At 52.0% G+C, this 26,333-nt stretch overlaps 1 protein-coding gene and 1 long non-coding RNA gene across 9 annotated transcripts in view; one reads left to right on the top strand and one right to left on the bottom strand.

Moving 5' to 3' along the window:
- Ptprf (protein tyrosine phosphatase receptor type F) overlaps window positions 1-16,094 on the bottom strand; it is an 84,025-nt gene extending 67,931 nt beyond the window's left edge. For 3 of the 8 annotated variants that reach the window (XM_087904678.1, XM_085698794.2, XM_085698793.2), the window contains exons 1-2: window positions 5,693-5,712; window positions 1,651-1,786 (exon numbers count right to left, since the gene is read on the bottom strand). In XM_087904678.1, coding sequence (XP_087760804.1) covers window positions 1,651-1,714 — 64 coding nt within the window. In that variant the 5' untranslated portion in view covers window positions 1,715-1,786; window positions 5,693-5,712. Of the gene's footprint in view, window positions 1-1,650; window positions 1,787-5,692; window positions 5,713-9,381; window positions 9,462-9,789; window positions 9,809-15,923 lie in introns of those variants that run through there. The other 5 variants (XM_085698792.2, XM_085698791.2, XM_085698789.2 and 2 more) reach the window with 4 other exon arrangements.
- LOC125410790 (uncharacterized) lies at window positions 14,419-25,572 on the top strand. Its single transcript, XR_007235189.3, has 3 exons — window positions 14,419-14,729; window positions 22,937-23,100; window positions 24,157-25,572. It is a non-coding gene; the product is annotated as an uncharacterized LOC125410790 (long non-coding RNA).
- Window positions 25,573-26,333: the final 761 nt, after the last annotated feature.

Raw genomic sequence — 26,333 nt, 5'->3', positions numbered from 1 at the left:
GCAGAAGGCTGAGCATGCTAAAGCCCAGGCAGAAGCTAAAGGAGGCTTGGCAGAAGGCGCTAGGGAGAGCAAAGTGGATGCATTCCAAAGACACTCAGAAGGTGGAGGCCACAGAACTTGGAGATGGATTACATGTACGATAAAAGGGAGGGAGTTGGGAGGAGGCCCAGGTTCCTGACTTGGTGACCAGGTGGGTGGTAATGCCAGTTGGAGAGAGAAAACTGGAGGCAGACAGGAGGGTGGGGCCGAGGGGTGCAGGCTGGGGCGTGCTGGGTCAGAGGCAGGAAGAAGGCAGCTATTCTCTCAGGCCACACTTTCTCAACTCAGTGCCATGTCCTCCCCAGCCGTCTGGGGCCGAGACTGTCTGAGGACGGCGGGAAGAGTGACAACAGTCCTTCAATGTCCAAGGGCCACTGATGACCCCAGGCCGACGCTCACTTTCTCGCCAACCTAGCGTGTGACTCCTGCCTGACCCTGTAGCTCCATGTTCTTGCCTTCAGCCCCAGCCAGGCCTGAGGATCACCCCCATTCCCTTTTCTAAAGTTCTCCACCTAACTTCTCCTCTAGGCCCCCAGCCCTGTACCACCTTGGCTACTCTCCAGTGAATGGGAACTCTCCCTCCCATTCTACCCTACCCAGGGCCCAGCCTCTGAGGACAAAGGGAGGGGTGCACCAGGGCCACCCCTTCTATGACTGGCTCCTGAATTATTAATGAGCCATTAAGAGAGAGAGCTTTGGTGGGATGAGGCTCTTGTCTAGAGACCTGGAGGAGATAGAGGGATCCCTATGGCCTGCTGCCTTGGGGCCTGACCCCTCAGGTTGGCCCTGGACTGCCTCTGGGTTCAGGACAGGCTGGGAATAGCCCCTTCCCCCCAAGGGACCTCAGCTAAAACCTTGCCCCTCCCCCCAGCCTGCAGATTGGCTAAGCCTGTCCTGTGCTCCGCCTCCCACCAGTAACCAAGCAGTGGTAACCATGGTGACAGGGCGGGCTATGGCCAGTCTTATAGTGCCAGGCAGGGGGAAGGGCAGCAGCAGGGAAGAGACCAAAGTTCAGAGTTGGACTTGGGTAGGGGACAAATTGTCCCCCAACACACAAACACTTATTTTCCTTTCCCACCTCCGTCTCCTTCCTGCAAGCCCAGTAGCTATCTTCCCCATTTTCCAGGGACTGCAGGCCTGGCTCAGGGAAGGGTGCCCTTTGCCTTGAAGGTCCCTAGGAAAAGGGAAGGATCCGGGTAACTCAGCTCTGAGCCCTCCCTGGACCTGGAGACACATCTGGTGTGCTATTCATGATTCCTTCTACATGGGGCCTTCTACAGAGATCTGCAATGTGGACAGAGCACAAGTCTACACAATTCACACAATCCAAGACCCAGCTCTCCAATTCCATAAAACACTTAGATATTCACAGTTCTGCAGAGGAGATACCCAAGTGCTCCACAGATGTTCAGAGGCAACAGAAGGAGCAGGTACCCCTTAGAAGGGGGCTTTCCCGATGGGGGTCTCTAGGACAGAAGGACTAGAGGGGTAGCTATCTGGTCATCCTGTTGCTCTGTCCTAGGACCTAGTCTGTATTCCACTCTAGAGACCTGCTAGAGGGTATGCCGCTTTTCACCCCGGCCTGTCTGTATGATGAGGAGTCAGACTTACTGTCGCCATGAGCACCTGCCATCAAACCAAGCATGACGAGTGCAGGCACAAGGGTCACCATCATCCTCCCTGGGGCTGGCTCTGAGGCCTTCCAGGGCTCTAACTCCACAGCCAGCCACAGCCCAAGACAATCCACCTGTAAGGGAGAGAAGGGCAGAAGGGCATTAGCTGGTATCTACTCGTGTCCCTCCTACCCAGGCTGCCTCTTGGCCCCACCCATTCATCCTCACCACCCATTCAGAGCTGACGGCAACAGTCCCAGCCTGGACTGTGCAACTGCTACCCAAATTCCTTCCCTGGTGCTGAGGGGCAACCCACCCTATGGAAAGAGTACAGAGGCTGTCAGGGTACTCTCTAACCCCCAGAAAAAGGAACATATAGCTAGTCAGAAACTAGCACAGGGTTGGTCCATTCCAGATACTGAGTTCCCAACTCACACCATTAAGGGGATGGGCACAGGGAAATGAAGTCAAAGATGGGGACCCGAAGACCGAGATGGGAACTGTAAGCAGCCAGGCAGATTTACACCGTCCCTGGGGCATCCTGATGCCCTTCCTCGGGAAGCAAGGGGCTGAGCCCAACACACACAGCACAGGCAGCACAGGCCCCAGAACACAGACTCAGCAGCAGTTGGTTCCACGTTGTCAAAGGCTCGCAGCCAAAGCCACAACCCGTCAGGGCTCGCCAGGACTGCTCTCTACAAGTTACAGTTGCCCTGCCTGGCCACCCTCAACCTACCCAATTCCCATGGCACTTTCCTACCCCAAAGACAAACTATAGGGAGGCCTTAGTGACTGAGAATTGGAATGCTAGACTCTAAGATTCAACATCCACGCTTCCTCCCTCTTCCCTTGTTCCAGGTATCCAAAGCAGAAGGGGGATGACTGTGTTTGGGGCTAGCTGAAGCCATCAAGACCCTGCCTGCTCTCCTGGCTACAGGCCTTTGTCACTCTGTAGCCAGCTGTTGAAGTCATTCAGTGGCCACACTGTCTACTGCAGACATCTCAGCCCTAGGGGTGAGCTTCTAAAGGTCCCTTTTCCATGTTCCTTGCCTGGGGACTTCAGGTAACAGGCAGCAGTGTTCACAGTGCCACATATAAGACCCTGGCACATGGCCAGGCCTTCACCCATGCTCTGAAAATGCAACAGGGTATAATGGGGGAGGGACAGTGGACACACTCTGGGGCCCCACAGTGCTAAGAGAATTTTCACGTTGAGAGGACAGATGAGCTGAAGGGATGGAGCACATACCTGGTTCTGCTCCTTCCTGGAACTTTAACCCTTATCTGAACTTAGGACAAAGATTATGAGGCGAATGAGCGGCAGGTGAGCAGAGGTGGAGAAAGCAGGTGGCACTGTGAAGTGAGGCAGGGGCTAGAGACACAGGGAAGGGGACAGGTTCCCTGTCAATCAGAAGCGAGACCGAAGCAGCAAAAGCAATAAAGCTAAAAGGACATGGTGTGGTGTCCAGCACTACTTATTCCAGGCTGTGGTTCTGCTGAGTGATCTCAGAGCTGAGGAGGTGCAGTTCACAAAGGCCCATGTCAGGATGGGGGTCCTATCCGGACCTGTTCATCACAGCACCATGGTTATCTTAGTATGGCTATCAAGACAACAGGTGGTGAACTGCCTGACCAGGTTACCACGGGGACATGGTTCTCAGACAGGACTCTAGCTCTGGTACAGATACACAGGGTACAGTTCAGAGGTGTGTCACCCCACAGGTCAGGCATCGTGGGTGAGACATCACAAAGTCAGAGAGTTTAACATCCGTGCTCCACCATTCCAGGCACATTCTCCCCACCCCCCAATGCAGACACCATACGGACATAATCTTCAGTACAAGTGTCATGGGGGCACATCTCCCAGGTATGGACACAGAGGGATGAAACAGGATAGATGTTACAAGGTACAAAAATGCACAGCACAGTCATCGTGGGACAGAACTCCCCAGTACAATTACAGAGCCTTAATCCCTGTAGCTGTGGTATAGCAATCACAGCATGGTAACTCCCAGGTGCAGACATGGAAACAGCGTCTGGTCCAGACATCACGTGGGTGTACACAGAGGATACAGACATTTGTGGGCAAAGCTGCCTGATAAGGGCATTACAGGAATGTAACTCCCCAGCACACTGCCATAGAGATGTAACTCTGTCATTGACAGGGGGGAGGGGTGTCAATATTAAATAAAGGGGAACAAAGCTCCACTCAATAAAGCCACCATAGTGTCTCATTCCCAGAACAGGTAAGTGAAATTCTGGCCTCTGAACCTAATCATCCCCAGTGTAGCAAAGGCCAGTGGATCTTACTTGGGGACCAAGACTCCCATCTATGTAAGTAGAATGTTCAAAGTCTTTGTTCAGATCCACAGAGTAGGAAGAACTCAGAAGCATTGAAAATAGGGGTCTGGAGAGAGGGCTGAGTTCAGGGCACTGGCTGCCAGAGGACCTACATTGGATTCCCAGCACCCATATGGCAGCTCACGACTGTCTGTAACTTCAGATCCAGGGGATCCAATGCCTTCCTCTGGCCTCTGTGGGCACCAGACACACATACACACACACACACACACACACACACACACACACACACACACACACACACATAGTTTACAGACATACGAGCAGGCAAAACACTCATACACAGAAAGATGCTAAAATTATTTCTTTTTTAAGTTGAAAATATAGGCATTCCCTCCCAAGAGAGCTGCTCCAGTGATCCCTAGACACAGGGACACAGGCAACTGGAAACACCAGGAGACCCCAGGGGACATACATAAACATGGGCGCAATCTCAGGGAACCGCTCTGGCAACCAGTCTTCCAAACCTGGCCTCTCCCTCTCAGCAGCTCCTGGTGTGAGCAAGTTGCTCCCACCCCTGGACTCTGGGCACGGCGCCTGCCCCTGCTGTCTGGTAGTCAGGTTGCTCCCAGCTCCAGGGCCTCCTCCCTCATTAGAAGTCCCAGGCCTGGGCTTGAGTCTAGATGTTGCTTCTGCCCACACCCTGGTCTTCAGGTCCCCTGCAGATCAAGTTTACCTTGCTGGACGGCCATGGACCTTGTGCACCCACCCAATACAGCAGCTCTTAGAACAGATACACACTCCACCAGCACGGATGGGTGAGTCTGAGCCTTGTTCAGTTCAGATAAAACCAGGCCCAAACAGTTGGGGAGTCAAGCTCATCTCCGAATTACACTGCAGGCCATCGGTTCTACCAAGATGACACACTTGGGCAGGAAAACAATTACGTGGCATATGATATTATAGGATATAATTGAGTGTAATTTTTCTACATTCAGAATGGCTTTGATATATCTTTTTTCTTCGCTACCCACTGAAAAGCTGCCAACTGCCCTTTCTTAGGAAGAAATGTCCTTTATTCTCAAATTTTGTCCTTGGTGCTAAAATGTCCTTTCTTGTATGAAGTGATGGGGACAGCAGATAGAAGTTTTTTGTTTTTTTTTTTATAATGTCCTTACTTGGCAAAATAAAGAACTGCTAACCCCCTGTCTGGTCCTAAGCACTTTTGGAAGCTGAACTGTGTGTGAAACCAAAGAGCCTGGGAATCGCTGCTCTGAGGAGAAAGGGATCAGCAGGCACAACATCAAGCCACAGGACTCATGTATGTGTGTCATGGAAAATGTGTGTCATTTCCATGAGGTCTACCCGAACCATCCCTGCCAGGGCCAAAGAGGGCCCCCAAGAGACCATGTGACGCCAGGGCCGAGGGGTTCCCGGATGGAAAACAGCTGGGAACATTCTCAAGACCCCCTCATGAATATGCAAACACAGATTGATTTGTTTCCCGTGGGCATGAGTTATTATTCACAAATATTAATTAGACTCCAAATACCACCTGTTCCTCTAGCCTTCCCCACTGCTCCTCTTCAGGCCAGGACCCTGGCTCCCAGGAGACTGAAGACCAAATATGGACAAGGGCAGAAGAAGGGGCATCCAGGGTTCCAGGGTGTGCTCTGCCAAGACTTAAGCAACAAGATGCATGCTGGGCAGGGAGAGCCAAGAGCTGTTCATCTTCTAACCTGTGGTGGCAGCTCGGTCAGCTGCCACTGGGCCCTTTTGTCATGTCCTGGACAGTTTACCGCGTGATATTGCAGCAGTGGCCGCGGAGGCAGAAACAGGCCTTGTCACACTTAGGAAGGGAAAACCAACATGTTTCCAACTTTCACCAAACCAACCACCGGATTATGATAGGAATAAATCACAGTCTCAGCCTCGACCCCGGCCCAGCAGAAATGGCTGGCAGGAAGGAGCCCAAGACTGCCCTACCTCTAGCCAGGCGGCCAGAGTCTCTGTGAACAGCCAGGAACAACACTCCCTCCCACTCGAGTATTGGGGATCCTTTAGCTACGCTGAGGTTCCATTTATAGCTCTCAGTGTTTGACTCTCTGAGGAGTCAAAGGGGGAACCAGGGGTGTCAAAATTAAAGGGGGTGGCAGCCAGGGACCTAACAGGGGCCTAGATAAGAAACAAAAACAAAACAAAAATCAAAAAGAGCCAACTTCGGTTCCTTCTCTGGCCACAACTCTAAGTCTTTAGGCCTTTCCCCAGGGGGTATGAGGAGGGGCCCCTCAGATTAATGTTCACGAACTTTGTTGCCTTGGGTCCTCTAGACCCACTATCGTCTCTACTGTAAAAGATGCCTTTCTCTTGTTCCAGATACTCTGCTCCAGTACCGGGTTAAAGTGATCCACTGATGTAAATCTTTCCCCAAGATTCTCCCTAGGTTTCCAGGTTGTACAGTTTGGTGAAATCACAGGTGATACAAACTAGTGGTTCTCAATCCAGGGTGATCCTGCCCTGCCACAGGACATGAGGTAATGTCTGGAGACATGTTTGATTGTTAGGACTGGGGATGGAGGCGTTACTAGCTCTAATGGGAAGAAACCTGCGATACTGTGAGACATCTTACAACATCAGGCCAGCCCCATGCAAAAAGGATCACCCTGTCCACAAAGTTTACAGTACCAAGACTAAGAAACCCTGGCACAGGTGGCAAGCTATGCAGCCTACAGCCTGACCTAGCCCCAGCCCCAGAACCCAAACCCCCCTGTAATCGTTCACAACTTCAGCCAAAGGCTGTCTCTGATACTTCTATCAGTACCTTCTTGGTCTTCAGAATCTCAGAGCATCTCCCCACCCCCAGATTAGTTCAGCCTCCAGAAACGGGGGGCCCTGTACACACCCCATCTCCACCCTCTAGATGTGTCATTTGCACATGCTCTCGCCAAAGGGCTCCTATTTTAGGGACTCTTCTGGCAAGACTGGGTTTTTAGGCGGCTCAAATTCTCACCTGAGTAAGGACAGGAGGACACATAGTATCCTTATCCTGACCTTCCTGGCCTGAGTCTTCCCCTATGCCCCTCTGCATAAGTCCATCTCACCCAGTGTTTGACTACTCACAGCACCCCCAGCTCACCCAGTGTGACTACTCACAGCACCCCCATCTCACCTAGTGTGACTACTCACAGCACCCCCATCTCAGTGTTTGACTACTCACAGCACCCCCATCTCACCTAGTTTTGACTACTCACAGCACCCCCAGCTCACCCAGGGTGACTACTCACAGCACCCCCATCTCACCTAGTGTTTGACTACTCACAGCACCCCCATCTCACCCAGTGTGACTACTCACAGCACCCCATCTCACCCAGTGTGACTACTCACAGCACCCCCATCTCACCCAGTGTGACTACTCACAGCACCCCCATCTCACCTAGTGTTTGACTACTCACAGCACCCCCATCTCACCCAGTATGACTACTCACAGCACCCCATCTCACCCAGTGTGACTACTCACAGCACCCCCATCTCACCCAGTGTGACTACTCACAGCACCCCCATCTCACCTAGTGTTTGACTACTCACAGCACCCCCAGCTCACCCAGGGTGACTACTCACAGCACCCCCAGCTCACCCAGTGTGACTACTCACAGCACCCCCATCTCACCTAGTGTTTGACTACTCACAGCACCCCCATCTCACCTAGTGTTTGACTACTCACAGCACCCCCATCTCACCTAGTGTTTGACTACTCACAGCACCCCCATCTCACCCAGTGTGACTACTCACAGCACCCCATCTCACCCAGTGTGACTACTCACAGCACCCCCATCTCACCCAGTGTGACTACTCACAGCACCCCATCTCACCCAGTGTGACTACTCACAGCACCCCCATCTCACCCAGTGTGACTACTCACAGCACCCCCATCTCACCCAGTGTGACTACTCACAGCACCCCCATCTCACCTAGTGTGACTACTCATAGCACCCCCATCTCACCTAGTGTTTGACTACTCATAGCATCCCCATTCCTCTCCATCTAGGCCAGACCCATTTCTCTTTTTTAAGTTTTTATTTATTTGATTGTATGTGTGGTTATGTGAAGGTCAGAGGACAACTCTGTGGAGTCAATTCTCTGCTTCCACTTTTACCACTGGGTTCTGGGAATCGAACACAGGCTGTCAGGAAGCAAGCACTGGCTCCAGATCAATCTTTGCCATGGCCTCTTTGTTTAACCATCTATCTAGAACTGTTCGGTGATCAGGGTGATGGCTGTGAAGCATGGGTCCTACCTTCAAGAAGCTTACAGGTAGGCCCACCAAGCTCAGGGACAACCTGTCACCCAGGTCAGCAAAGCCCTGAAGGCCTGTTCCTCATTTCAAACATCCAACTTGTCAGAAGTTTGAATTTCCCCCTCTTCCACTCCAACGACCTCTCACCCACTCCATGAGCTTCCTGCCTTTGATCCTTTCCAATCCATCCTGTACACAAGCCAATGGTGTCTTCAGCTCACAAAAGTACAAATCTAGGGGCTAGAAGACAGGGCTCAGCAGTTAAGAATGCTTACTACTCTTGCTGGGGACCCAGGTTCAGTTCCCAAAAACAACATGGGGGCTCAGAACAATCTGTATGTGTTCCAACCCCCTCTTCTGCCTCCACAAGCGCCAGGCACACACATGGTATATATACATACATGTAGGCAAACACTCATATGTATAACATAGAAATAAATAATTCTATTTTTAAATGAAAGCCTACTCATGCTCATCGTGTGTGCTGTCTGCCATTCTAGCTCACAGGAGGCACTAGTCAGTGTCCGTGACTGACGGGACAACTGGATGAATGAAGGGATGCTGTCCACTTGAGCTTCTGAATCACCCTTAGGAGGAAGTCCACAGCCTTCAGTCTCTTATCCCAGCCCACACGTAGGCACCTAACTCCCTCTCTGGCCTTGCTCTCTACGACCCCAGCCCACTGCCCTGAGGACCCCGCTCCTTCTACATACTCTTCAGGGGACAGGTGTCTTTTTTCCCTACAGACACATGGCGAATGGAGAAGCAGACAGACCCTGGTGCCATTCAAAAGTCAATGTCATGCCTACCGCAGCTGATAAGTTGCCTCTCAGTCCCCACCCACCTCCGTCCTCAACGTCAGCCAGACATCTTCGCTCCCTTGTGTCCCACATTCAGTCCTACACGACGGTCTGTCTACTCCATCTCCTTAAATAACACTTCAATCCCTTCTCTTCCTCGTATCACTGCTTTCCTGGTCCAGGCCTCTACCATCGCTCAACCACGTGTATGTTGGATATCCCCTCCACGACTTAAAGTCTCACGTCAAAATCCAAACCATTTAGCCTGGCCCACAGGGCCCCCGACCCCCATCCCCACAACCATGCACCTGGCCACATGTTGGAGCACACTCACCGGGTCTTTGCTCGCTTATACCAGTCACTCTTGCTGGGCAATCAGCACCGAGGGCAGGGCACCAGGGCCTCCGCTCCTTCCTGGACAGAGAGGAAAGAAAAGATAAAAAAAAAAAAAAAATCAAGAATTTTATCAAAGCAAAATTGACACAAACAGACTTTCAAAACTCACTGTTTACGCAGGGAAACAAAAAACAGGTTACGGATCTGCCAGTGTAAAGTAGTCATCTGCTTGCTGCACTGCGCTTGCTTGATGCTCCCCAAGCACCTACTATGTGCCTGCCTATCTGTCTACTTCCCTATGCCCATGAGCAACACAGGTCAGGTCCCCATGGCCACAGAATCTGGATCTGGATTCCACAGCAACCTTGAACTAGAGCACTCACCCACCCAAACACTGGAACCCCACCTGCCAGGTTCTCCCTCACTAGCCAGCCGCAGGACATTCTCTTCAGATCTTCAAGTGTGCCCTCCTTTCTCCTGTGTCCCGGCCCTGCCCGTGATGCGTGTTACCGCCGAAAATGGGCTACCTATATGCCTCTGACTGGTAACCACTCAGATTTCAGATCCAACAGTGCTTCTCAAGTAAGTTTACCATGACACTGCCAACTACATGCCAACTACTACTGGACTTTGCCTCAAATCAATGATCACAAACGTATTTATTTACTTACATGACTCTGAGCCACTAAAATAATCTAAGTAAACATACAGGGCACACCTGCCTGGCTCGACCCACTGTCCCTCGTGCCTAGCAGGAACCCAGCACACAGTAGGTGCTTAGTCCACACATGGTGAGAACATGAGTTCCCAGGAAACAGCCCAGCCAGGGCACTCCCCAGCGCATACCCAGCCTTCAAAGAAACTTCAGAAGCAGTATTTATTTTTGACTTTCTGCTTCTCTATAATTTTTTTTAAATGAAGGTGTGCCCCTGGATGCCTCCTCCGCTGGCACACACAGCATCAGAGCCCTGCCCCTTCCTTCTAAAACCATTACAGAGCTCTCACCAGCATATGCATGGTCCTAGGTGAGGGGGCAGGGTTTAGTCACACCCACATCACCTCATCACTAGCTCAGCTACTCAGCTGGTGCCCACTTGAAGCATGCTGCAGCCCACTTCGCGCTCCTTCTGGGCCTCACCCCACACTTGTGGCAGCGTTCATCCCACCGTCCTGCCACCGTGGCTCATCCCCGAGCAGGAAACTGTAGGGGGGCTGGGAACATCCTCACTGACCCAGGCCCAATGCTCACTACCATCCACAGAGTAACCTCCACACCCGGGAATCATTCTCACTTTAATTGGTTTACGGTTTACTCAATGTGTATGTATGTATGTGCATCAACTATATGTAAGTATGGTGCTCAAATGACTCCCGGAACTGGAGTTAATAGATGGTTGTGAGCCACCATGTGGGCGCTAGGAATCAAACCCAGGACAACCAAACCCAATGAATGCTCTTAACTGCCCAGCTACCTTTCTAACCCTTTGTCCTTAGACTAGTCACCTTTGGAAAAAGCCACTGATTCACCCAAGGCCTCATCAGACCCACCCACCCCCGGCCAGATCAGAACCGAAGGCCCTGGGCCTCAGGATGCCAGCCAGTATGGGCTCCTACCCACTGCATTTCTCCACAACATTCCCAGTGGCCGCTGCTTCTGCAGCAGGCTGCCAAGCGGGTCTGGCCAGAGAAACCGGCTTCCGTGTTGCAAACTCAAAGGCCCGTTTGTCTAGAGTTGCCCGCCCGGTCTCACGATGCTTGACATGGGGCTGTTAGCTCCACCACCGTTGCTCAGGAACCCAGGCAGAGGGGTAGTGTTCAAAGCAATGGTGTCACACCCAAGACCATGCCAGCAGCACTGGGGTTCCTGCAGATGACTGGGACACCCTAGCTAAAGTAGAAGTCATATCTGAAGAAAGGCCCAACATGGCCATGAAGTAGGTCTCAGAAACACAGGATTCCGAGGCTGCCAAGAACCCCCCCACCCCCTGCCACACACACAAGAACACAGAACAGTCCAAGGTAATATTCTAGAACAGTACTCTGGATCAAAGAGCCCCAACACAGACTGTCAAGTCACCTTCAGATCCAGCAGCAGCAGCCCCCAGAACCACTCCAGACCCACAGGGGACAAAACAACAGTCAGGCTGGCCAGCTACCCGGAAAATAAACTGGCATTGATGTCTGGAAGGTAGACTTGGCAGTTGCTCAGTCAGGGCCTAACTGGATCGGATTTCAGGGAGAATTCACACTGGGTACAACCCCCACAGAGGTCTCAGACCAGGCTTAGGTAACAGCCATGACCAAGATCACGTAGAAGGCTCTTGCACCAACCTGGCTGGCTGGCCCCAGTAGGGCTCTGCGTCACCTGCCAAGCTGAAGCCCAGCCCACCAGTGGGACCAGGAAGAGCAAGCAGAAACCCGGGGCACAGGCAGAGATTGAAGCAACCTCCAGGCAGCCCTGGGGCTGCACCACAAAAAGTCTCCAGAAGCGGCAGATTATACACAGCCAAGGAAAGAACGTTGGAGTTCTCAGACCCAGAGGCCCAGGGCACCGAGACTTGGTGCATCTGGACCTTGGAGGCAAAAGCAGAACAAAGAATCCTGGGAGGAAGTGGGGTATTAAACCACAGAGGCAGCCCCTTCTCAGAATCCCCTTCTGTTCACCTCAAGAGCTCTCTTCTCCAGGGCCCTACCTCAGCCTTCTTACACCTGCCCGTACCCTGAAGGTCAAATACACGGGGGCAACACACAGCTCCATCAGTGAAGATGAGGCTGGGGGACAAGGTAGCTGGCCTCGCCTGGTTGAGCATCCCATCGATAAGGGCCCTCAGCTCAGAGCAGCAGCTACGGCAGGCAGGTGCCTCTGCCTGGACACTGTGTGTTCCCAAAGGCAGCTCTGTGACTCGGGGATTCTGACAGAGGAGCGCATTTTCACCACTTTTATTGATGACGTGAAAACAACAGCTACCACTGAGAGACGATACAAGATGTGAGGCCCTGTCCTGAGCACTTCATGTTTGGCTTTGATCCCCCCAAAACCCTATGAAGTGTGCGTTTTTTATCACACTTGTTTGAGAAATGGGGTTCAGAGATGGTTAGCAAATTGTTCAAGGTCAACTCAAACTCCAGTTCATCCTCAAAGTCAGCTCTTGGCTACTGTGGATAGCTGTCTTCCCTGAGAGAGCATGGCTGCTAGCTCCCACGTAATTCCTGGTATCCTCTGGCTTAAGACTCTTCATACTAAAGCCGGGCGGTGGTGGCGCACACCTTTAATCCCAGCACTCGGGAAGCAGGGGGGCTGCTTCGTGAGTTCGATGCCAGCCTGGTCTACAAGAGCTAGCTCCAGGACAGGCTCTAAAACTACAGGAAAAAAAAAAAAAAAGATTATCTTCAAACTAAACCCCTCCACCAAAACCCTAAAACAGACAACACATGGGGCCTCAGCTCAACATTTACCTGGCCTGGCCTTTCCTCCCCAGGTCCCTGGTTCAGGACTCCAGTGAAGTCCTTCCTCTTCCTCACTCCACATCCCACGAACCACCCTGTCCTGTCCAAGGTGCTTTCTCGGTGGCCATGTGCCCCTCCTCTCCAAGCCACCTTTCTCCCACCTGACTTCCTGTAGCAGCATCCTCATTAGGAATCCTGTCTCCACCCAGAATTTTCCATAGCCCTGAACCATCTTCTAGTGAAGAAACCTGTAGGATGACCCACAGCCTCCACCCAAACGTTAAGGCACGGGTGTCTCTCCCAGATACCTCACAGAACATCTGTGACTCTGGGAGCTGCTGTGGCTTTCTCTGAACACGCCACAAGTGATAATATATCTCAACCTTTACTCAGACTGTTTAAATTTTTTAATTAACTAGTTAATTTTGCAGTGCTGGGAACCAAGTCCAGGCCTCAAGCGTGCCAGACAAGGGCTCTCCCGCTGCGTTATTTCCAGGACTGCTCATATTGTTTCAGTTTTCTCCTTCCTCTGCAGCATCCTTTCTTTTTGAACTGGCGAACTCCTACTGACCTATCTAAGCCCACTTCAGAGAGCCCGTTCAGAGTCCCCCTGTGAATCGTCTCACCCTGGACCTGCAGCCCTCGGACTCCTCCAATCTTCTAACCTCAGCTTGGAGCGGCAGTTGCTCTATGTGGCTAAGGCTCCCACCTCAGCAGCTGCAAAGAGATGAGCTTCCTCTTCTGGACAGCTGTTCATCCCACAGGAAGCCAGACTGCCAAGCCAAAAGTGCCTAGCCCTGTGCCTGGCACACCGTCAGCAATCGATAGCAGGTTACTGAATCCCTTTTGCATTCCCACAAAGCCACTGCCATTGCGGTCTTGCAGAGCCAGCCACATGGTTCTCTCGGCCTCTCACGGCAGCACAGCAGCCCTGGGGCCCACCCATCCTTGACTACCAGCCCCTCTCTCCAGGGAACTAAAGTTGAGACCCCCTCCCCCAAGAGACCTCCTTGCTGTAGAAGTTAAGGTCTGGGGACTATCTCCCCGACAGAGGACCTCAGACTGACTCCCCCCAGTACAGGTGGCCGGGAGGGAGTGCAGAAAAAGCAGGAAACAACAGGGACACTATCTTGCTACATGTCCAAACAGTTCACAAGGAAGCGTTTTCAGCCAGTCTATCCTTGCTGCAGCCCACCCCACCTCTTGGGAAGCTGCTTCTCCAGCACCCAGAACTATGGAAAAGAACCCCTTCCATAGCCCTAAACATTTGAGACTGGATTGGGGGGGGGGGGGGTTTCAGCAGCTGGAGGAGGAAGAGAAGGAAGAATTCTATTAAGACTGTCCTCACTGAAGGAAGGGAAGAAGAACACTGTAACTCAAGGAAAACAAAACCACAAAGAAACTGAACTGGAACGGAAGGGAAGTATGTGCACAAGAAGGCCCGAGGAGGAGAGTGCAGGTGCACAGGTGTGCTCTGAGTGTGCAAGCACAGCAAGTTTCTGCACCGGGGCTCCTTGCAGGGGGGAGAGGGGGAGTGAGCTGAGAATGAGAATGAAGGTGGGAAGGTGGGGCCTATGGGGTGTGTGGCCTGAGCCCTGGCTGAGAATGAAGGGTTGTTCTTGAGGAGTCGTTGAAGCCCTAGGCAGATTCATACAATCGGTAAAAACAGGGATTTTCACACTCCCTGAAGCAAGAGTTAATAAGAAGCCACACAGACTCGCTCAGATTTCCTGTCAGACCTCTCCTCTGGATCCTATCAGATTCCTGGGGCCTCCCAAAGGATCCCACACGGGGCATTGCATCCAGGAACTGCCATCCCACCACAGAACACTGCCCTGGATTCTCAGGCCAGAGCCAGCACCAGGTCACTCAGGATGCCACTCTTGTCCCTTCAGAAGCGTAAGTGGAGACTTCCTCAACAACCCTTGGTCACCCAGCATCCACAACCCCTGCCTGGCTGCTCTTAGGGTGGTCCTCCCTCCCATTCCACAGCTTGGGACAGGTAGGGCTCCCACCCCGCCGGCTCCAACTCAGGGGCCCTGCAGAGGGAGGGGGTGAAATGGGGAGAAGGGCTAGCCCCTCCCCCTCACGGGGTAGAAGAACCAGAGGGGCCGCATTCCAGAGAAGTGGGGGAGGGGGCCTGACAGAGGGGATACAGAGACACCAAGCAGAGAGACACCCAAGGAAGGAGCTAAGAGACATGGAGGCACAGAGACCCAGTGAGAAGGAACACGGAGACCCGGAGAGTGAACACGGAGACCTGGGGCGAGAGGACAGGGAGACCCGGGCAGAAGAAGTCAATACTCGGGGAGAGGACACGGAGACTGGGAGGGAAGAGTGACCCACAGCTGGACACGCTGGGACCGCAGGGAATGAGATCTGGAGGCAGTGGGCGACACAGGCAGACAGAGACACCTAGGGAAACTGAGAAAGGCGCCGAGACGAAGACGCGGGCGCAGAGACTGGGGACCGGGCACGCCCGGACGGGACGGGACCGGGCGGGACGTCGGGAGGCGACTGAGTGAACTTTCGGAGCCGGTCCGAGCGCACCCGTCCTCCCGGGACGAGTGGCTCCAGGGCCTCGGGGGCACTGCTCGGGGTGGGGGTTGGGATCGCCCGCCCGGTCCCTCCCCAGCCCGCGCGCTACACACCGAAACCAGGGAAAGAGGGGGGGCTCCCAACTCGCTCCCCGCGCATCCCGGGGCCGCACGTGCGCCCGGTCGCCCGCGAGACCCGGCGTCGGCTGCGGCTCTTCCGCCGACGGGGAGGGGGCGCCGTGGGACGGGGAGGCGGCCTGGACCCGCCCGGGGCCGGCGGGGGAGGCTGGAGGCCGCCCCCGGAGCGCGACCGCGGCGGGAGGGAGACCGGGCACCCACCGGCGCGGGGAAACTTTGCACGGGGGGCGCGGGCTGCGGCTCAGGTGCGGCGGGGGTTCGGCCGCGATCGCGGGCGCGGCAGGTGGGGGCGCGGCCCAGCCTCCCGGCGCCCCCGGGCCCGCCCCCGGCTCCGCTCCACGGACGCGGGGGCAGGGCGGGGACGGAGCGGAAGGGCCGCGCACCGAGGGGCCCGAAGGGGGCTCGGGGGGTCACTCACCGCCTCTCCGGGGGCCGTCGGTCTGCATGTCCCCCCTCGAGCTGCTGAGGCCGCCTCTTCCAGTCCGCCGCTACCGCGGTCGCCCGCTCCCGCCACCGCCACAGCCGCCAGAGCCCGAGCCGAAGCCGGAGCTGGAGCCGGAGCCGCCGCCTCTGCCGCCGCCGCCGCCACCGCTCCCGCCGCTCCCGCGCCAGCTCCAGCCGCGCGCGCCCGCCCGCCCGCGCCCGCGTCCCTGCCCCTGCCGTGCGCGTCCCCGGCGCCGCCCCTCCCCTCGTGCACTCTCGCTTGTAGAGGAGTGAAGCTGTAGGCCCAAAGAGGCTGCAACCCAACCCCAAGTCTAAACCGACTGCAACGCCAAGATTGAGCTTAAACCTCAGTAAAAAAGCGTGGATAGACCCAAACTCCGACACCAAGTCCAGACCCTCCCAAATCTTCACATGAACCTAATACTTCTTGGGGATCCCCTACCTCCAATACAGATATAAATCTGATACTCAGCCCAGAACAACCTTTGAACCAAAGGTTGAGTCCAGACCCCTAAATTTGCCTAACAACCAGAGCAAGTAGTAATTTTTGTCTGCAACCATATAGTGTATTGACTCCAATTAGAGATTCTAACCCTAAATGGCTATATTCCTTCTATCTGGTCATGGCTTGATATTGACAGAGGCCCGAACCCTTGGTCTAAATGGACTCCCCCAAGTAAACCTACTAAACTCAAAGGTAGATGTCTTACATCCTCACACCCACCGTACCCCAATGCTTTCCTGAGTCTGAGTCCCTAAATAAAATGTCGCTGGTTTATTTTCATTCCAGGTCTGTACATTTTCTGAGATTCTCATTTTTTGGGAAAACATTTATTTATTTATTTATTTATTTAGTGTGTGTGTGTGTGTGTGTGTGTGTGTGTGCGCGCGCGCGCGCGCTCGCATGCTCAGCATAAGCGCAGTTGCTGGCAGAGGCCTGAGAGGGCTTCAGATCGCTTGGAACCACAGTTATAGGAGGATATGAGCAACCCAATGTGGATGCTGGGAACCAGACCCAAGTCCTCTGCTCCATTAAGTGCTCTTAACTGCGGAGCCATATCTCCAACCCTGGAACTGTTGATTTCAATAGCAAACTTGGGATTAGGCCACCAGAATAGGAAAAGAAGCAAACAAACAGAAAACACCCTAACACAGATGCTGTCATCAATACCCCTTCCCCACCTTTGTGATCATTAGTACAATAGCCTGATCCAATTCTACTAATTGTGCAATTCAAGATAAGATTGGCTTTGTAGAAACGCAAGTCTTTATCTCTACACTGTTCTTCCACTGCTCTGACCTGACCTCGGCCCCACCACGCAGAGGCTGACCAACACCCTGATTTCTATACTAATTCCAATAGGTATAATTTGATGACTGGTCTCAAGAGCTAGGTCTAGCATAAACCTCGGCACTGAATTTCAGACTCCTTGTCTACCTACAGCCGTCCCAGACCAAACCTACCCAATCTCACCTGAATTTCACATCACCATGTCAAAGTCAAATGCGTGTCTCTGTATCCAGCATATGCTGGGGACTGCTCTGCACTAAACCAATAACCTACCTGAAGATTTATATTTCCCATGGTCCTATGGGGACTCGGCAATTTCCAAACAAGAGCCAGCCTTGGCACCAGAGCCTTCAGGCTCCTCAATGCCCAGGCTCTACTACTATCGTTTAGCAAGTTATCCAAGGCCACACCAGCCCTTTTGTGTGCCCAATCCCACCCCGGGAGGTTTCTCCATTAAGGGAAGATGAAAGGCTCTCCTCTACCAGAGTCAGGTAAGAACCTTTGTGGGGATTCCCTGATTCTTCTATGTGTTTAGAATCAAATGAGAAACAAAAACAAGATTTGGGGACTATTGAGGCTTCTAGAGTCTGCTATCTCAGCAGTTACCTGCTAGGTTTAGGGATCTGAGTTGAGGGATCAAGTTCAGGGTAACACCTAATTCCCAGCCTGCTTTTGTCTTGGACCTGTATTCACAAGCAGTGCGAGTGCGCCCCCTGGTGTATGATAAGGCAATAGGCCTGGCTCCCGTGAATCTGGGCAATTTGGCCCAGATGACAAATAGATCAAAAATGAACACTCCTCAGGCAGTGGTTTTTCACCCACGGGTAATTTTGTTGTGCTGTGGGAGAGCTGTTGCAGTTTTTATGCATCTTTAAATATATTTTGTCTGTTTTTCAGAACTTTGACTGTTTAGTTCCCCAACTTAAAAACGTGTAATTTTCGGCCTGCTTTTGCTGACTTGTGGAAACAGCTCTTTCCCTTGGCTTTCCTGGCTCCCACTGTCCTTCATGGCTCTGGTTCTCCAACCACTTTGCTGTATCTCTTCATTTCCAGGGCGCTGAATTAGGCCTCTCCTCCTGCCTCCTTCCAGCCCTTGGACCTCTTGTGAGCTCCAGACCCTTATGCCAAGAGCCTTCTCCACAGCAGATCTTAATTGTCCCCCAGATAAATAGAACCCCCATCTCTCCCATCTCAGGTCTGTCCCCATTCACCTTAGGCAAGGACCTCAGTCACTGGTCCAGAAATACAATACAATTCTTCCTTCCTAATTGGTCATCAGTTCTGTAAACTGTGTGTATGTCTGTGTGTGTGTGTGTGTGTGTGTGTGTGAGAGAGAGAGAGAGAGAGAGACAGACAGACAGACAGACAGACAGAGACAGAGGGGATGGAGAAGGATTGACTGATTGGTTATGACTTTGACATTAGCCCACACAAAACCAAACTTGACCTGAACTCTCTTACACGTCATTGTGTGTTCATCCCCGCATCCCCAGACTTGCTGTTCCGGGAGTGAATTGTCCTACGTGCTAAGGACCCTGGCTTTCTCCAGGAAGTCACACCTAAGCCTTGGGCTGGGTTAGTTATCTCCACAGTCTCCCTCTGTCCGTGTTTCGTGTTTCCCTCGGCTGAGGCTGTAGATTCCGCAAGGGCGGGCTGGAGGAGCCTGCCTCATCCCCTGCCCTGTTCCAGAGGCCAGCGAGGGGACCGACACTCAGCAGGTGCCTGGTATACAATATTTGAAAAGTGAAGATACTTCCCCCCCCCCTTTCTGTTTACAAGGAGCTACCAGATGTGGAAGAGCAGGTGGAGGAAGAGTTCCCTCTCCAGGGCTCAGACCTCCACACCTCAGTCTTCCTGGACCCGGCATCTGCGGGAAGAGGGGCTCCTGTCTTGTGTCTTTTCAGCTTACCACCTAGAGTGCCGGTGTGAGGCCTGTCTGGTGGCCCTGCACGTCTGCCCGGCTTAGTGAGTGTGACACTCACAAGGTCGCAGTGCAGAAGCTCTGCCCTCCCCTACCCCATGGCTAAAGATGGCAGACCCACTCACTGCTAAGCCAGCTAGGTTTATGCTATCAGTCACTCAGATACATTCTGGGGCCACCGCAGGTATTGCAAAACCTCAAACTATTGCTCTCTATCCTATTTCTCATCCATCTGTTGCTCCCCAATTGGTATGGTATATATGAAGGCAGGGCAGAAGATTTCTGGAACCCCCATGTTCTGACCTCAGCATGTATAGGACCTGGATACACTTCCAGGAATAAAATCAGAGACTCGGGTCCTGAGGCTACATGATGAGAGAGAGAGAGAGAAAGAGAGAGAGAGAGAGAGAGAGAGAGAGAGAGAGAGAATAAAAAAATCTCAAGTGGCCAGACCTAGATAGCTTATAAAGAAAGGAAGCCAGGACTCACACCAGATGCCAAACTCTGAGCACAGGGTCCATGTGGACCTGCCCTGCTGCCCTGCTCCTAGACCTGGAGGGGAGGCATGTCCTTGTGCTCATATTGAAGGCCGCGCGAGGTCTCGTGGTAGCTCTGTGTCTGTTGTGTTCCAGCCCCAGGGTGCAGGGTGGGGGAGCACCAGATGTCAGTTCCCACTCCCTAGTCACCCTTTGTCCAGAGCCTGGGCCCCCTGGATGGTCCTCAAATTCATGACGTCAGTACATCTCTTAGTTGGTTGAAATCAAATTATATTCAGCCTGAGTACCCCCCCCCCGCCAGATCAGCAGGAGTTTCTGTTGTCTCTCACAGCTGTCTTACCTTCTCCTTGCCAAAAGTTCAAGAATTCCGGGGGGAGGGTGCAGCCCCAGAGTTGATGAATCTGTGCTCCTGAGCCATGCAGGAAGAGATTTAAAATATATATATAAACAGTAACCCCATCGTAATGGGGTATCCACTATTCACCCTCACACACTATTCACCCCTCCCTCTCAATCTCCAAGGCCTCACTTACCCAACACCATACCCTGTTCATTCCAGGCTCTTCAAGGCAGCTCCTCCTATAGAGCCTTCACAGGGCTGCAGCCTTGGCATTTTGGGTCACCCACAGGCGCTTTCCTGGGGCTGGGGGTAGACAACCCTGTTTACCTACCTCCTGCATCTGTACTGCCAGCTCCCCCCGGATCACAGTGTTGCTGCCCTCTCTCAGATGTCAGAAAGAGCTCAGAGGGCAGACCTACCAGATTGCCAGCTTCCTTTCCCAGGTACTGACGGGAGAGAAAGGCTGGGGCCCCAGAACACAAAGCCTGGCTAATGTCTTTCTTCCTTGCCAGTGAGTCACTGTGGTGGGGGCACGATCCAGGAGCTAATTTCTCAATGGAACAAGCTGCTGCTGACCTCACCCTAGCAGGATTCCCTAGTGTCCTTATCACCAAGTGAAGCCACCCACAACTGCTCCTTCCTGTTCATCCCTACGATTTCAAGGGGGCTTTGTTCTCCCCTTTCCCCATCCACTGCATCCTCCTTGCTATACCCTGTTCCCTGTGATGCTCAAGCCTCTCCAGCCCTGAAGGAAACTTCCCTCCCTTGAGTTCACACCCCCTCCAGGGTGGGGGAGACTTGGGCACTTCTCTGCTCCCCTTCCCAGTCAATTCCTTCATCCTTCATCTCTTGCTTGCTTCTGGGCCCACTGCAGTTCAGGTTTGGGACTCCACTAATTTCCTCTTCTCAACCACTCTGCGTGTGTATAATGTGTGTATGTTACAGGTATGGAGGGGAATGCAGGGGAGCGTGGAAATTAGGGGAGCGTCTGCCCTTGCCTTCCAGGCGGTGTCCCTTGTTGTCCACCACTCTGTGTGCCAGACTAGCTGCCTTATAAGCTTTCGGGGATTCTCCTGTCTCTACTTCTCGTCTTACCACTGCTGCATCTGGCATTATATGGGTTCCCCAGTTCCTATAATAACTGCCTGGAATTTGCAAAGTCCAGGGGCTGTGCCTCCATGTTCATTCAGCCTGGTCGACTTCCCAGCAGCCTTGGCGGCTTCCTGCTGCCACGTTGAGTCACTTCCATGTCCATTAGATAGACCAATTCTTAGACCTAGTCATCACAATGTTCATCTCTTATAAGTCATGTGAAAATCTCCCCGCCCCCCCGCCTTCATTTTTTTCGGGGTTTGATGCTGTCCCCAAACTCTCTACATAGCCAGTACCACCATGACCAGTCTGGGCCGTTCTAGGGCTCAGACTCAAAACTTCATCCACCCTAAGCAAGCACTCCACCAACTGAGCTACATGCCCGCTCCAAGACCCCCTTCCTGCGCAGTACACACTGGGCCCTGTCCTCATCCCCTGCTGCCCCTTGCCATCCCCTCAAACTGTCCTGCTGGTGACCCCTGCATCTCCTGATGCATCCTCTCTTCCCTTCCTCCATTCTCCTCCATGTCCAATTTAGGCTCCAAAGCCTAACTCTTAATGACACTCTTGTCAATCATCCAAGCTCCTCTGCCTCTCCACCTTTTCATCTTCGTCTGCCTGGCAAAAACCCAGCTCTGAATGAGCCCTCCTGCCTTCTCCTATCTGTGCTAAAGCAACCAAGTGGCACTGATTTCGCTTTGTTTTTGAAGGAATGAATTAGCGAATTAAGTGCCAGCAACAGAGGGAGAGGGAGAGAGACAGAGAGACAGAGACGGAGAGAAACAGAGGGAGAGAACCTAGCTTCTTGGGAGGCTGGAAGAGCCGAAGTGTGCGCAAGGGGCCACACCCTATGGCTATGGCAAGTAGTTCTTGCTGACCAGCTGCTCCATGAGACAGTGAGCATCGCCCTGGGAGTTCTGATCTTTAGGGATCCTGGTCTTTTTGTGGGAGGTGGAGTGGAATCTAGGGAAGATCGGGCCGTGCGAGTGAAGGGGTTCAGAAGCCAGGAGGGGCCTCTTGAAACTACACAGGTACATTATGCTGGATGCCCCCAAGCTCTCCGAGGCTCTCCTTCTGCTGCCATCAGCACCCAGAGACTCAGTGAGGACAGACCAGACTACTGAAGGGGAGCCTGACATTCAAGAAATGCTGACCTGGGTCTGAATGACTCCGCAGAGCAATTCCTTCCTTTCCCCCAAGCCTTACTTTCCCCTTCTGTGAAAGGGGATAAAACTGCAGAACTGGAAACAGGACACGGAATCGTGTTTGTAAAGCACTTAATCAGAGACAGCCTAGGTTCTAGAGCGTAGAAGCGATTTGATGGGTTTAGAATTAGCATAATCAAGCTTCTAATAGCATCGGTTTGGAGAAGCATTTACAAGCCCATTTCACCCCGTCTCATATACTGGCTAACCAACTACTCTCCCCCGAAAGCCCGGTTTTCACCCCCCACCAACCTCCTTTGGCACATCCCCTTGCCTGGCTGACTGCTTTTCCTTCCCTTATCTCTTAACCTCTCAGGCCCCTTCAGACAAGCTTCCCTCCAGTTCCTGCCTAACCAAGGAAGCAGCAACCGTCCCAGGGGAGGCTGCGAGTCCACAATCACAGAGCAGAGGCCGGCCAGGCAGGGCCTTCTCACTCTCCACACCACGCCACTCCCCGATCATTATTTCTGCAGCCTCACGGAAGAGCCCTGCTCGCTTCGGGCTTGTGCCATCTGGCTCTCCCGATTCCTTCATTCAACCAAGATTTATTGAGTCTCTCTCTCTCTCTCTCTCTCTCTCTCTCTCTCTCTCTCTCTCTCTTCCTACTGCCTTTCTCCCTCCCCCTTCCTATCTCCTTTCAGAAAGGATTCAGGTAAAGACCTGCAATCCCAGCCGTCAGGAACGAAGCAAGACAATCATGAGTTTGAAGCCAACCTGGCTACATGATGAGACTCCGTCTCCGGCAAATGAGCAAAGGAACTGAGTGGAAAGGCAGGCTCGGGAGATGGTCTTGGGGAGAATAAAGGTGATGTGGTGAGGGGCAGGGAGCTGCTAGGGTTCAGGGAAGAAGGCAGTATTTCCTGGAGATGGGGCAACTTCACGTTCCAGGGGCTGACCAACATCAAGAGAGGGGATCCCTGCCCAAAAGGTGTTTGGAATATATTTGTTATAAATTACACTTCAAAATTTCATGTAGGCGCCGCTGAGATGGTTCGTAAGGTAAAAGCGACTCTGGTGATCTCAGTGTGAGAGAACTGGCCCCTGAAAGAAAGGTGTCCTGAAAGGTGTCCTCTGACCTCCGTGTGTGTGAAGTAGCACACATACACACCACACACCCATATAAACACACAAAGAAATAAAAGCTCATATAGTGTACTTATCCCTGAAGTAGGAGATTTTCATCTAACTTAAACAGGGAAGCAGAAGCCTTCCTTTGAGATCTTTATCAGTTGATTTTTATATAAAACGGTAGCAATGTAGAATGTGGGTGATACCTTTGCTGCCTCCCTCATAAATTGTGAACATTCCAAGCCAATGCGCACCACCTAGAACAGTGGTTCTCAACCTGTGGGTTGCAACCGACAGAACACACATATTTCAGATGGTCTTAGGAACTAAGACACCATTTGTTAGCAAAATTAGAATTATGGACTGGCAATAAAAATAAATTCATGGGCCGGGCGGTGGTGGCGCACGCCTTTAATCCCAGCACGCGGGAGGCAGAGGCAGGCGGATCTCTGTGTGTTCGAGGCCAGCCTGGTCTACAAGAGTTAGTTCCAGGACAGGCACCAAAAACTACAGAGAAACCCTGTCTCAAAAAAATCAAAATAAATAAATAAATACATAAATAAATAAATAAATAAATTCATGGTTGGGGGTTCCTAAGACTACTGGAAATACGTGTTTTTTGATGGTTTGAGACTCACTGGTTGAGAACCGCACACAGAAGGAAGGCTAGGCATCTCATCAGGCATGCTACCGAACATGGGAACTTTTTATTTAAAACTAGACAGCCATGTCTTCTTGATAGTGTTCTCATCACGAAGACGATCCAGTCTAACGTTCGTTTCTATTCCATCAGGTTCTGGCTCGAGCTCTGCAGGAGGAGTCACCCTTGTTGTCGGTCAGCACCTGGAACGTGAATCTGTCCCATCTCCAGAAAACACTATTCCCGTCCCTGAGCCCCAGCTCCCTACCCCCTCACCTCCTTTATCCCCCAAGACCACCTCCTGATCATGGTCTATCGTGTGACTCACTTCAAAGAAGAGCCGTGCGTCTTTTCTTCTGTTAATCAATTGACTGATTTTGGAAAGGGTCTCACGTAACTCAGGCTAGCCTTGTGAACTCCTGAACTCTTGACCTTCCCACCTCCACCTTGAGCGTGCAGAAATGACAGGCACGCACTACCGCACCAGGTTCACGTGATCCTGAGGATTGAACCTGGGGCTTCCTGCAGGCTACGCAAGAGCTTTACCAACTGAGCCACGCCCCAGACCTGAATAAAGTGACTTAAAAGATAACTCACAATCTAGACAGAATATGACATTGAGGTAAGAACTAGAATATCTCAAAGACCAGGAAGAAAAGACTCTCATGGCTATGGTGACACACACGTGTAATGCCAGCACTTGGGAGCTAAGACAGGAGAATCGCCACAAGTTGGAGGCCAGCCTGGACAGTATAACAAAACTCTGTTTTAACCCATGAGAGGGACTGGAGGAGAAGCTATCTCTACTCTCTTGTCTTCTTTTTATTTTAAAGACTTTTAAAAATTAAATTTACTTATTTACTTAAATGGGCAGAGGTATGAGCCTAGGTGTGCTTGTGGAAGCCAGAGGGTGACTTATGGGGGTGGCATCTGGCCTAGAGGTGCCTCACTTTCCACCGCACAGACGCTCCTCCTACGTCGTGGGGTCTAGGGATCGAACGTTAGGTCATCAGGGTTGGCGGGAAAGCACCTTTACCTGCTGATCCATATTACCCTTCTTCCACTCTCTCCTCTACAGTCCTTCAATCCTCCCCACCCCCGCAACACAAGAGTTTTTCATTTTCAGAAAACTCTTCCCTAGCTCATGTAGCTCAGACTTGTAATCTTAGCACTTGAGAGCCCGAGGCAGGAGGATTGCCACGATTTTGAAGCCATCATGGGCTATAGTGGAAATTCTAAGCCAGGGTTTCTATAGAGCAAGACCTTGTTTCAAACAACAGCGGAACAGAAAAATTCCTTCCTCCCTTGTCAAGGTGAGCACTACCTCCCTGGGGCCCTTCCGTTTTCCCAGTCAGCTCTCACGGTCACGTTCCATCCGCAGGATGCGTTCAGAGATGGGCAATGCTGGGATTGGAACCACTTCTTAAAGGTGTTTGTAGTAGGGGACGGGCGCCGGTGCCGTTCCACCTCCTAAGCTTTGAGTGGGCGCGGAGCTCACCATACAGGGCTTTCTTTTCGATGCTTGTTATTCTTACTGAGCCTGCTAAATAAAATACTTTCATACTCGCAGCTCAAAGTCAGACATTGCTTCTTCAGCCTAGTACATTCTAAAGCTACAGTGAGAAGGGAAATAATTCCTTAACTGCCTCCTAATTAGCAGTGTGTCTTCCCTGCTCCCTGAGAATCAGTAAATCCGATTATTGTGGCAAGGGTAGATGTCTGTTCCTTTCTTGATCCCCTTTGGGGTTTGTTTGAATAAGAATATGGTTGTCGTCCCTTTAATGGTTTTGCAATGATGTTCACAAGAGAGGCCTTGATGGTTTGATTTTAGGAAGCCTCAATTACATTTTTGCCAAAGGCTAATATCAATTTGGGAATGATATATTTTCCCAGTTAAATAAAATTAAAGATAAGTGTATGGAAGACACAGGGAAAAAAAAAAGAATACAAGGACAGTAATCAGGAGCGTGTGGGACTAAGCAAGCTCGCAAATCAATGGGACAGAATCCAGAGTCTAGGAAGAAACCCTTATATTTATGGCCAATTGATTTTTTACAAAGGTGCCAAGGCGATTTGGTGTGGAAAGGACGGTCTTTTTTAACAAATGGCTTTCAGAGAACTGGATACTCACATGCAAAATGTGAATTTAGAATTGCACCAAAATAACCCCAGCGAATCTGACAGCAGCACAAGAACAGAAACCACAGAATCCTAAGGAAACACAGGATCAAGTTTTCAGGACTTTGATTCGGCAAAGAGCTCCTAGGTCTGATGACAAAGGCACAATAAGAAAAGAAAAATAGACTTTAAAAAGTCTAAAGACTTTTTTA

This window comes from Myodes glareolus, chromosome 3 (assembly GCF_982192425.1).
Source record: "Myodes glareolus chromosome 3, mMyoGla1.1, whole genome shotgun sequence".
Lineage (NCBI taxonomy): Eukaryota > Metazoa > Chordata > Mammalia > Rodentia > Cricetidae > Myodes > Myodes glareolus.
This window is presented reverse-complemented; position numbering and strand designations above follow the sequence as displayed.